Source organism: Sinocyclocheilus anshuiensis, unplaced genomic scaffold (assembly GCF_001515605.1).
Source record: "Sinocyclocheilus anshuiensis isolate Anshui unplaced genomic scaffold, SAMN03320099.WGS_v1.1 scaffold1170, whole genome shotgun sequence".
NCBI lineage: Eukaryota > Metazoa > Chordata > Actinopteri > Cypriniformes > Cyprinidae > Sinocyclocheilus > Sinocyclocheilus anshuiensis.
In genome coordinates, this window is record NW_015538055.1 from 1,778,126 (window position 1) to 1,791,337 (window position 13,212).

The 13,212-nt window shown below is 38.8% G+C and overlaps 1 protein-coding gene across 1 annotated transcript in view; it reads left to right on the forward strand.

Moving 5' to 3' along the window:
- LOC107683408 (protocadherin-16-like) overlaps positions 1-11,642 on the forward strand; it is an 87,932-nt gene extending 76,290 nt beyond the window's left edge. Inside the window, exons 11-22 of the mRNA XM_016479465.1 lie at positions 1,035-1,274; positions 3,142-3,267; positions 3,410-3,585; positions 4,133-4,152; positions 4,308-5,179; positions 5,884-5,997; positions 6,079-6,290; positions 6,616-6,767; positions 7,148-7,278; positions 7,575-7,861; positions 8,120-8,258; positions 8,805-11,642. Coding sequence (XP_016334951.1) covers positions 1,035-1,274; positions 3,142-3,267; positions 3,410-3,585; positions 4,133-4,152; positions 4,308-5,179; positions 5,884-5,997; positions 6,079-6,290; positions 6,616-6,767; positions 7,148-7,278; positions 7,575-7,861; positions 8,120-8,258; positions 8,805-11,392 — 5,057 coding nt within the window. The 3' untranslated portion in view covers positions 11,393-11,642. The remainder of the gene's footprint in view (positions 1-1,034; positions 1,275-3,141; positions 3,268-3,409; positions 3,586-4,132; positions 4,153-4,307; positions 5,180-5,883; positions 5,998-6,078; positions 6,291-6,615; positions 6,768-7,147; positions 7,279-7,574; positions 7,862-8,119; positions 8,259-8,804) is intronic.
- Positions 11,643-13,212: the final 1,570 nt, after the last annotated feature.

Here is a 13,212-nt window from a genome sequence, read left to right on the forward strand (position 1 = left end):
TAAGGGCCAGAATTGATTAAAATATGGAACTAGATCATACCAAACTTTTGTAATCCTACAGATTTTGAATGACATAGGGGTGAGTAAATGATCATAGGACGTTAATTTTGGGGTGTTATTTCTCTTTAAAATAACATTTGTCTGCTTTATGAATGACAAACCCACTGGTCAAACTCTCACTTGCTTGGGAAGCTCATTATGAATCCCCTCCACTATTAATATGAGAATAGAAAAGCAAAACATCTTTCTTCCTCTTGGTTTCCCCTTACGTTATCGGAGCATGACTGGTGAGGAGTTAAATTGTCTGAAAATATTCGAGCTAGTAATTCTAACCAGATTAAGACCTCAGAGGCATGTTAGCTCAGCATTATGGAGATAGAAGAGAGGGAAAAATAAGTCGAAACAGAACGAAAACACCCTCTAGTGTCTCAGTTCCCATCATGCCTTTACAGCCTGCTTTGAATCATTGCGTCTGGTTCTTTAAAAGCATGAAATTGATTGGATCAATAGGAGCGCCGCTCGCTTGTGGTAGGATAACGACAGGGGCGCTGGCACCCCCAAATTTGAGAGGGCACGGTAGGCTGGGCCATTGCGTGTCTAGAGTACTTGTTTGTACGCTCTTTCTGTTTGCTGTGGAAAAAAGTCATAAACTGCGGCCAGATAGTTGAGCTGTTATAGTGGCTCAGCGAGTGTTCAGGTAGGGAGGGCTTTGCATAGGGAAAAAAAATTATTATTTGAATACGTCGCATGACTTCCACTCATTTTTAAGACAGCAGAAAGGCATCAACTCTTCGTGCTGTGATGTTGCTTAAGCAAGATCAAAGTGTGCTACAAGATGGAAATCATTCGTTGTGCGAGCGTGTGAATGAGGCTTTGCTTAAGTGCGAGTGGTTTTGCTTTAAACAATTTACATCATGGCTTCATTATTGTGTAATTGTTTAAACTGCAGGCGATCACTCAAGAGAAATGCCAGACACTATGCTTGTTACATTCATCATATGGTAGCCTAACACTTTTGCTTATTTCCCCTGTAGGGTCTTTGTCTATTCTCAGACCAGTTGACCGTGAAGAGCAAGACCTCTACAACCTGACCATAGTGGCAGAAGACCATGGTTTACAACAGCACAGCAGCTCCCAGTTACTGTCAATCCAGGTGATTGATGTAAACGATGAGGCACCATACTTTGAGGAAAGTGAATATGAAGCTTTTATTGCAGAGAATCAGCCTGCAGGAACTACTGTGCTTGTGGTTTCAGCTTCTGATTTGGACCAAGGTAAAATACTCCTATATATATGCCTAACATATAAACATGCCAGGTATGTTGTATAAGGGGCACTGGTGGTGTATTTTATGAAGCATTGATAGTTTTCGTCAAAAAATATTTTATTATTTTTAATTAATATATTTATTTAATTTGATAAATAATCAAATTATTTTATTTAAAATTATTAAAATGAATTGCTTAATTAATATAATGTAATTAATTCAAGATTAATTAATTCTAATTTATTTAATTTAATTATAAATATTAATAACAATTTAAATTAGAAAATAATACATTAAATATAACAAATTAAATGGTTGACTAAAGGGTTGTTCATCTAGTGTCATTTTAGTATTATTTATTAATATTTGTAATATTTACTATTATAGTATTTATTCATATTTGCAATTTGAATTTTTATATTTTCAGATTTCAGTTAAATTTTTATTTGTTTTAATATTTTGTTTTGTGATTTTTTAATTAATATGATTCTTTTTTATAGTTCTATTTACCTTTATTTTGCTTTTAGTAGTTTTAGTAATTCAACTTAATTTAGTTCAGTTAGTTGGCAAGGCAACATTTCTAGTTTTCTGGGATTTTTTTCTGTAAATGAAATTTTTTCCTCTAATATTTATATTTTATTTCTTTATTTCAATTAACAAAAATTATTTTTAATAGTTTTATTTTTAGTTAACAACACTGCTATGTATGCATGTAGACCAGGGGTCTCCAAACTCGGTCCTGGAGGGCCGGTGTCCTGCAGAGTTTAGCCTCCATCCCTAATTAAACACACCTGAACCAGCTAATCAAGGTCTTACTAGGCATACTAGAAACTTGCAGGCAGGTGTGTTGAGGCAATTTGGAGCTAAACTCAGCAGGACACCGGCCCTCCAGGACCGAGTTTGCAGACCCCTGATGTAGACTAATGTCACAAGTGCCGCATTTATAAGATGGCGTGTCAAATGTATAAGTAGTTCACCAAAACATATTGTTATCTAGCCAAACACGTTTTGCATGTCTCCTTTATTCGTTCTGTGCAACGTGCTCCCTGTAAATGTGGTTTGGGAAGGTACGTTGCCTGTGGACTCACAAAAACTTGACATTTTGTACTTTAATCTTTAATTAATCTTGATGGTAGGAAAATCCTATATTATGGAATGTACATATGAGTCAGGAACATGATTAATTACGTTAATTTAGTATCACATTATGTTCTTTATTTAATTAATCACACTAAATTAACGTTTAATTGGCAGCCCTAATCATTTTGTTTACGTTCCTCTGTATCTCTGCCACACAACGCCTCAGATATACTTGTTTGATATTAAACGGTACTGTCTGTGAACGCACGCATGGAGTGAGACAAGTAAATTTCCACCTTGTGAGGTTGTAAAAGTGACTCGACTGTTTGTTTACCGCTAACATTTCGCTAAAAACACTGGATACTACAGCCAAACCCATCACAAATAAGAGTGTGTGGTTTTAATTGATGCCAGGGTGGGAGGGAGCACTGCATTCTCTTGGACATACTCAGGGGCAAATAAAATAGAAGGACCATAAACTTTCTCTCCATGAACAATTAGCGAGGTAAACAGATGACACTCTGCCAAATTGCTCGCCTTTTGCACGCGATCTACTATCCAAAGACCAGGGGGAGGGTGATTGAGACCAACTGCTTAGACAGCAGTATTAACTACAAACAAATAAAAACAGGCTGCGCCGCCATTTTTACCCATTCCGTGAGAAAAGTCCATTGTGCAAAGTGAACACAGCCTCTTAAGAATGATGGGTTTTTCTCAGATGTGATGTTTTGGACTTGCATTCAAGGAAACTGTGTAAATGAATCTCTTATCATGTCTTTATGCTTTTTCCATAGGGCCCAATGGAATAGTTACATACGGAAGTATTGTAGGAGATGATTTTAGTATTCATCCGGTGACAGGAGTCATAACCACCACCAAGGCTTTGGACAGGGAAGTCCAAGGGGTTTATGCTGTTACAGGTACTTCAGATAGAATGCAGTTGCTTAATTGCAACTAAATAGTTTAATAGCATAGTTTGCAGTTTTTTTGTTTCTGCCAATGTCATGTCACGGTTGGGCACGGATTTGTTTAGCCAGTTTATAACCTCTCTCTCATAAACAGTGTATGCCAGAGATGGTGGTTCTCCTCCCAATTTCGCCAAGACCACAGTGCGCGTCACAGTGCTGGATGAGAATGACAATAGACCGGCTTTTGGGAGAGTGTACTATAGTTTGATTAATCCTTCCCCCATTGTAGCAAGAGTTAGTACAACCTCATCAGAACTAGAAAAAAAAACTGTTTTCTTTTTTTATATATATTTTACAATGTAATTTATTCATATAATAGCAAAGACAAATTTTCAGCAGCCATTACTCCAGTCTTCAGTGTCACATGATCCTTCAGAAATCATTCTAATATGCTGATTTGGTGCTCAAGAAACATTTCTTGTTATCAATGTTGAAAGCAGTTGTGCTGCTAAATAATAATTATAATATCTTTAGTCACTTTTGATCAATTTAATGCATCTATACTGAATAAAAATATTCTTTAAATAAAAAACGGAAAAAAAAAGTTTGTATCATTTTGCAGAAAAGATTCATTATTCCGCATCATTCCACAAAAGTTAGTCAAACACTATCTGGCAGCCTGTACTGACATATGTACAGGAAAATAGACCCAACTGTCATGGTTATGAATACTTTATTATTTTCTGCTTAAACTGATTTAATTAATTACTTCCTGTGAGGACAAAGTTAAATATATATATATTTTTTTTCATTTGATAAAGTAATAATTTAAAGGAAAGAAACTTTTTATTTATTTCTCTTACTTAAGAAAAAAAAGTTTTTATTATATTACAGGATATAATTATGAAATGGAATAAAAAATTATATAATATACATTGCACCCTTCACAGGTCAGCGTTGATGAAATTGATTAATATTGTTTAATTGCGTATACCCAGAGAGGGAAGATACTAACAGGCCAGATGACAACATTATTTTCATATCTTTCTTTCCTCAGACGGAGACCGTTTTGGTGATTTCCACCTGGACAGGAAATCAGGTGTGCTGTCTACTTCCAGGCCTTTGGACCGAGAGTCCAAAGCAAAGTACACCCTCACTGTGGAGGCACAAGACCAGGGTATACCATCCCTCACCAGCACTGTCACTTTGGACATCAGTGTCTTGGACCTAAATGACAACAGCCCAGTGTTCCCAAGCAGCAGCTACTCTGTGGAGGTATCTGAGGATGCATCGGAAGGGTCTCTTGTTCTGGAGGTTTCAGCCTCTGACAAGGACGAAGGGTCCAACAGTCAGGTGGTCTACTTCCTGAGCCGCGAATCCAGAGGCATGTTCATCGTGGACCAACACATAGGTCGCATTATTACAGCAGCAGCCCTCGACCGAGAAAAAGTAGCCTCCTACAGCTTCCAAGTCTATGCCATGGACTCCTCAGCCTCCAACCCCCGTAACACTTCTGCTGAAGTGACCATCTACATCTTAGATGTAAACGACAACGCCCCCTTCTTCCTCACAGACCCGCTCATCATCAATGTGTCCAGCAGTAGTCTCTCCAACCACAAGGTGCTGGCAACCATGAGAGCTGAAGATAAAGACTTCGGTGCAAATGGATCTGTTTTTTATCGGTTTGCGAATCCAGTCAAAGGCTTCACCATAAACTCCTTGACTGGGGACATCCAGGCCACCGAAAAGCTCCACGCGATGACTCAGAACCAGCGGACCCTCATTGTGGAGGCCATGGATCAGGGTAACCCATTGCAGTCCTCTCTGGGAGTTGTGATCGTGTACATCAGAGAGCAGAGTTACCAGGGCATCCGTTTCTCACGCAACACCAGGGATGTCAGCCTGCAGGAGAATGCTGCTAAAGGTGCGATTGATGACCTTGGAAACCAATACAGATATGTCAAATTGCTGTACATCAGTGATATCCAACTGATATTCCTGTAGCTCAATCTAGAGCATGGCACTACACTCTCACAAAAAAAGGTACAAAGCTGTCTCTATGCTGGTACCCTGAAGTACAAAAGCTAAAAGGTACATATTTGTACCTTATTTACCCCCTAAATAGTACATATTAGTACGTTAAAAGTACATATTAGCACATTTTGAAAGGGTCCTGCCCCAGTGACAGCTTTGTACCTTTTTATGAGAGTATATCAACACCAAAGTCATGGGTTTGATTCCCAGAGAGACTAATGCATGAGCTGATAAAATGCACGTCTCATGTGCAATGTAAGTTGCTTTGGGTACAAGTGTCTGCCAAAATTGGAAGTGGATGCCTAGTTTAGGATATGAATCTTTTACAGATGGAGCAATATTAACACATTTTTGGCTAATGCCCAAGTTTTCAAGTTTTTATGATAAATGTTGTGAGTGTTAGATGTTGGTAGTCTAAATGTAAAAATAAGGGAAATGAGATGCATGATTAAATATCCAATATTGGCTGTTATGATAAAACATCAATGTTAACCGATATGGTAATGACGTATTGTGCATCACTACAGTGTTTCATACATGCCAAGTTGATGGAAAATTTCCTTTTAATCAAGAAAGGTCATGTATTTTTCATAGGCACAGCAGTTGTTCAGATACAGGCTCACTATCCTGATGGATCCAGCAGGGGCATTAACTACAGCATTTTCAGTGGTAACAAGCAGCAGTCCTTTAGCATCAGCCCCCACACAGGTATGATAGTAAATCTAAGTCTTTGCATGAATTTATTGTGATGTTTCACTATTAGTCATAATACATTCATTCATTATTTAGGTGAGATTTGGGTAGGAAGCTCCAAAGGTCTGGACTTTGAGGAGACCCCACGACTCCGCCTGGTGGTCAAGGCTGAAACTGCATCCTCCAGTTCCTTCATGGCAGTCAACCTTCTCCTGCAGGATGTCAATGACAACTTACCACACTTTCAACTTCACAATTACATTGCTTATGTTCGTGAGGCCCAGGGCTATGATCATTCTATCATTCAGGTACAGTAATCTGCCATTTGTTTTCTCAGTGGTTGAGTCTTCATAAAAGCTGTGGAGTAAAACATCCCTTGGCCTAAATACAGCATATTTTCAGTGCAAGCCAAAAGAGTTTCTTTTGCGTCTCCCACAATGTTTTCATTGTCCATGGTGAGAATATAGGCTCAGCTGTCCCACATAGCCACAACCAATTCCCTTTTTCAACTTCTTTTTTTCTAAATATTTTGAGTTCCAAGCCCAACATTGCTTAGAGGTTCATGTTACGCTCGAGCAGCTGTTGCAAATCTGCCTGTATTTTCATTGCCAAATTCACCGGTAATTTCCTCAGGTGTTGGCGAATGACCTGGACCAGGGTCAGAATGGGCAGGTGACCTACTCTATAAGGTCATCGTCTATGAGCGGCCTCTTCAAGATTGACCCTGTCACAGGCAGTATATCCACTGCTGCCATCATGGACAGAGAGATCTGGACACAGACCAAGTACTAAGTTCTTCCATCTGCTTTTATAGCAGTTAAGATCGTTTCCTTTTACCTTTTTATCCTTAAAAAGGAGTGATTGAAAAATAATGTCTTAAATTCACTTAAAAAATTAAATAAAAAAAAACTTAAATATTTTAAATAGCTAAGAAAAAAAGTCATGCCCATGTATTTGTTGACGGAATGACACTTCTGTAGAGGCAGTTGCATGGATGTGGTTTAAACTTTTATATACTCTGATAATTAATCAATAAATATGCTTTTTATCTTTGATTATTTTTAGAGTTTGCATTTTAAAACATCTTAAATTTCTTTCCCGTCAACATAAAAATAGTCTGTGAGAATGTCCATACTCTGCTCTAATTATGTTGTTGTGTCTCCAGCCTGGTTATTATGGCAACGGACAGAGGCAGTCCTCGGTTAGCAGGTTCTGCCACTCTCACTGTGATCATTGTAGACCTGAATGACAACAGTCCCACCATCCCTGTTCCACGTGAAGTCCGGGTCCCTGAGAGTAAGTTGACTGCTGTTTGAACTCCATATCACTCCTGTAATCAATTAACTAAATTTCCTATTTTTTCTGGCAGACAAACAATGAGGCACACCATACTGAAAGATTGACTCAATTACCAGGCATTTTCTCGCCAAAGTCCTTAATGGTTATTTCCTGTCACTGATGTTGTACAATGTGTCCAATAATGGTGGGCGTTGTCTAGTAAAATGTAATACTTTTGAAAGGTGCAACCACAAACGGAAACAATAAATATCATTTTACACTGGGTTATCAATATTGTGTATTTCTCTCTCTAGATACCTTGATTGGAACTGTGATCACTCAGGTCACAGGGAATGATGTGGACTCTGGACCTGCTCTCTCCTATTCCCTTCTTCTGGACTCAGACACTCAAGGGAAGTTTGGAATACATCGCTATGGAGGAGGGGTGTCCTTGACTGCCCCTTTGGACTTTGAAGATAGAACATGGTACACGCTGACCATCAGCTCCTCGGACTCCAAGCAACAGAGTTACGCAAATCTGACCGTGCTTGTGGAGGATGTGAATGATAATGCTCCAGTCTTCTCCCAGGACCTTTACGAGGTACGTTAGGAGAAATCACAGGTTCAGGATGAATATTGATATAAAGAGTACATTTCTGTAGTTTATTTCAAAATTAAACCCAAGATGTTTGAATAATATGTAGTAAACAGTTATTTGACCAATCAGAAGAGACTTTCAGAGAGCCTTGTAATAATAACTGATTACTGGCTTTGATATTCTACCCTTTAAATAAAAATAAATTGATGCTGTGTACTGCTCAAAGCCATGAGTGTTAAGGCCGATTTATGTCTTTGGCAGTTGACTCTAGCAGAACACTTGCCAGCAGGAAGCTCAGTTATCACAGTAACTGCTACAGATAAGGATTCTGGAGAGAACGGAAGGATAACATACAGGGTTGTGTCAACAAAGGACATGTTCTACATTGACCCAAGTAATGGTAATATGTCATTTTGTTATTATTTTCTTTTTGTTTATTTTTTTCATCCGAATCATTGTCAGAAGTCTTGTAGAATTTATTTTTAAGGAACAAGACATAACGTGTTTTTTGGCATAGTGGTTCTCAGCAGGTTTTTCTTCAGGTCCCACGTTTTAGTACATCAAGTGGCAATCTGATACAGTATCAAATTTATTAATCAAACTAAAGCAACATGAGTTCCCAAGATATGCAAAATTATGACAATGAGTAGAAAAAAATTAACTGGAAAGTTTGCTAATTATAAACAACAGAAGAAGTGTGATTTACTAGCCTAAAGAAAAAAAAAACACCACACCAAATATTGTGTTACTATTAGCCATATTACAAGTGACAGATCAGTTTATGCCTAAGGACTCTAGAGATGGATGCATGGCATTCCAGGACCCTGTCCAGGATATTATTATTGTCACACACAAGTTGAGAGAACCACTGTTTTTAAGCATGTACTAAAAGCCTTGATCTTACCTTATTATGTATCTTATCTTATAATGTAATTTGTTTACATAGGTACTCTGTTCATCAAGCAGAAGGTTGAGTTTGACTCTCAACGCCCTTCCGTTTTGGTGGTGATTGAAGCCAGTGATAGTGGAACACCTTCGCTGACCGCCCTTACCACAGTTCAGGTGCATGTGTCTGATGTCAATGACAATGAGCCTGTATTCCACCAGACTGAGTACAGAGCCTCTGTATCTGAAGACGAAGTTCCTGGTTCAACCATTTTAACCCTGGAAGCGGTGGATGGGGACTTATCTAGAGACAACTGCGGGTTTGATTTCGCCATTGCCAGTGGAAACATTGGTAATGCCTTCCAAATTGAGAGCAGTGTTCATTTCCTTGAGGGCCATGGATTTCGGACAGTTGGAACACTGATATTAGTTGATAAGCTTGACTTTGAGAGTGTGAATGGCTATAATCTCACTATTGTGGTCTCAGATCGTGGCATACCTCAACGAAGCTCAAGTGTTCCAGTTTTAGTCACTGTAATGGACACCAATGATAACCCTCCATCCTTCAGTAGGGCAGAGTACAATGTTATTGTAAATGAAGGAACAGAAACAGGAAAAGAAATACTTCAACTTTTTGCAGTGGACCCTGACTCAACAGCTAATGGAGAGGTTCAATACTCAATCAGTTCTGGAGACGAGTCTGAGCTCTTTTCTGTAGATCGGTGGACTGGGTCCCTTCGTCTGCGGAGGTCTCTTGATAGTGAGAAACAGTCCTCTCACGTGTTCATCATTCAGGCCTCGGATGGTCAGGGCCACTTTGCTCTTGCTCCTGTAACTGTCGAGGTCAAGAACATCAATAATAACAGGCCCTACTTCCCTCTTAAATCACTCACAGCAAGCATTCGTGAAAACCAGCCCCAGAATGCTCTAGTTACCATACTACATGCCATTGATCATGACAAAGGAGCATACGGAGAACTGAGATATTTCCTCATGTACAATTCCGGCAATGGAAAAGATTCCTTCCTAGTGAACCAAACCTCTGGTGAGGTGCGAACCCGCTTTACATTTGACTTTGAGAAGGTTAATGCTTTCCATTTTATTGCTATGGCAATGGATGCAGGCAACTACTCAGCCACAGTCACAATTCAAGTCTTTGTGACTGGTGAAGATGAGTACGATCCTGTTTTCACTAACTCAGATTTCGCCTTCCATGTACCTGAGGGTGCCAAGAAAGGGCAAAGCATTGGCCAAGTAAATGCTAATGATGAGGATGGAGGGGTGGACGGCATTGTCCTCTACACGCTCGCAAACAGTTCACCTTACTTTGAGGTCAACACATCTACAGGAGTGATATCCCTCAAGATGGATGCATATCATCGACATATAAGCCGGTCCAAAAGAGAGACACGGAAGATGACATTGGATGTTATTGCCCACAGTCCTTTGGATAATTCCCGAAAAGCTTCTGCCCAAGTCACAATTGATGTCACCCATACATCATTCGGCTTGAACAGAGACATAAATGTGGTGCTTGCCAGTGCTATAACAGCTTCCTTGGCAGCCATTGTGTTCCTTATCATAGTTGTTGTGGTGATATTCCTCTTGAGATCCCAAAGGTACAAAGAACAAGAGGCTTGCACCAGAATCATAACCCACGGTATCGTTCTGGAGAGTCTTGAAGATTCGAAAGTTCCAGGGGGTGATAAGCTGTATCATCAGACTCTTCCTGGGTATGCAACAGAACAAACTGGGAGCGGAGGAGGTACCTATGCACGAGGTGGGTCTCTTGACCCATCTCACTCCAGTGGGCGTGGTTCCGCCGAAGCTGAAGCAGCAGAAGATGATGAGATCCGGATGATTAATGAGTATCCTCAAGTTTCCAGCATCTCCTCCTCTATGCAGGAGCACATAGCTGCTCGTGGGCCCGACTCTGGGATCCAGCAAGATGCAGACCAGCTGTCTGACATTTCCTGTGAGCCCGGGATGGATGCAAACCAATGGTTTAAAGTGAAAAAACTGGGAAGTTTAAGTGGGACACTACTATCAAGCCAGTTGCCAACTTATCGGGATGAAGGATGTGGTTATCTCGGGGTTGGAAGAGGGCTTAACATCTCGCATCCAAAAGATTATGCTTTCCCGGAGGATGGTAAGCCCGCTGTAGATGGTTCTCTTACAGCAATTGTGGCTAGCGACGAGGAACTGCGGGGCAGCTACAACTGGGACTACCTCCTCGATTGGTGCCCTCAATTTCAGCCTCTGGCTAATGTCTTTACAGAAATTGCCAGATTAAAAGATGAGAACGCGCCACCTAACCCTCGGCGCCCATTTCATCCCAAAGCAAAAACTGATTCCAAGCCCAGAATTGACCCTCCTCCCCTTATTACCTCTGTAGCTCATCCAGGGGCTAAAACTGTTTTGCCGAAACCTGCTGTAGGCCGAACATTTCCTCACCTGTCCTTATTGCGGCGATCTCCCATTGACCATGATGGCTCTGTTTCCTCAATAGCCATGTCTCCAAGTTTTTCTCCATCACTTTCGCCACTTGCAGCCCATTCCCCAGCCATTACTCCTTTTGGAGGTCACTCTTCCTCCATTATCAGTACAAATGAGCACTCCTTAGAACATGAGACAGAACTGAGGATTTAATGCTGTCTAAGGAGAGCTCACCAGAAAGAATTCCCACCTGCTCAGGTACTCTAAAAATGCCTCTCCTCTGGCATAGTCCTCAACATCATGTTGTATGTAATGTTGCCCCACTGGCTGGCCAGATGTTTCAGAAAGCGGTGCTTTTGTCACCCTTCTTTAGACTTACTGACTTGAGTTGTAAAAGAAGTAAAAATGACTATTTTATAATGCTGTTCTAAAAATACTGAAGATCAAATGGCATTTCACTTAGCCCAGCATTTGCACATTTTAAAGGACAGTTATATTTGATGTCAATGTTTTCTAAGAAAAAAACACTTTTTGTATTTTATATTTTTGTACTGATGTTTTTTGTTTAAAAAGAATGACATATGTCAAATGGTTGCTATAATCCGTGATTTTATTGACATACATTTATATTTGTATATATGTGGCCGTAACAGTATGTTTGTTATCAGAGCTTGTTTTAGTTTATTAACAGTTGCCGTATGTTCAGTATTAAGCTCTTAAATGTTTGGGAAATGTGTTTTTCTGTCAGTATTTATATATATAAAAAAACAGTAAAAAAATGTACAGTATCTGCAAAAATACCAATGTACACAGTCTTTTAAATTTATGCTGCAGACCACAGTGATCATATTGAGTTCCGCATGCTGCTTCCCCTCCCTTAGCTTGACTAATGGGAACACAATTGTAGCTTATTAAACTAAATATACAAAAACAAAAAAGTTTTAAAATCAAGCACCAAGTTACTACTTAATTAGCTAACACAAGCTATCTGTGCCAGGAATTTGAAAAACTGCAAAGAAATAACAATAACAGAAATGGAATAGATTGTCATGGCAGCTCTTAACAGCACCTTGAAAGAGCTGTCAGTGTAACTGGAAATAATGTATTGTCCTTTTTATACTCATGTTTGTTCTCAAGTGTTTCTTTGAACACAGATTGTAACACAAATATTCTCAAGGCCAGTGAACATGGTTATGATGTTGTTACAATATATAGACTGATAACTTGATAACTTTTTGATAAAAAATTTTTTGGCATAGGTTAGACTGATCATTTTTACTGGATTTTTATGTTTGAATAAATGCATCAAGTTATCCAATAATATACTTAATTTGACCAAAAGAAAGATTCACTTACATTTCCACTACTCCCTAGTCTCTAGGTACTTACATTTATAGGTTAATTTTTGTAGCATCTTTCAATTGTTACTGAAAACAATTGGTAAATTTAGCTAATTATACCATAAAATGCTTGATTAGTGTTTTTATGTATGTAAATTACATGGCTAAATAATGTTATGACACCCATATTTGTTGAAAAGCACTGGTGATTTGATTTGAATGATATATTTGTTTCTACAATGTACAGTTTGTACAATTTCAAACTAAATAATGGCGGCACTGAACATTCTTTTAACAAGATTGTGAAACATATTTTTGTAAATTATTTTCCAACACTTTAAAGATGATTGTTAATGTTGCCATTTGACCATACTTTATTTCTGTGCTAAAAATTCTCTTTTAGACAGTATTTGCTTTTTGCTTTTTTGAATGAAATGTTGAGTCAGTTTTTGTCAGCGTATTTTGATGTCCATTGAAAACTTTTTTTAACTTTTTTTTCTTATTTTGAAAATCCACAGTGCCTATTGAAGAAAATCATAAGTGATTGTTAAAATTTTTCTTTGTTCAGATCCTCAAGGTCACAGGAGCATTTCAGTATTATAGTTGAAAGTTATGGTCCATTATTTTCTGAGGTTAGGATATATCTCTCCTTGTTTAAGAATCCTATATTTATGGCAGATATTTCACTTTTGT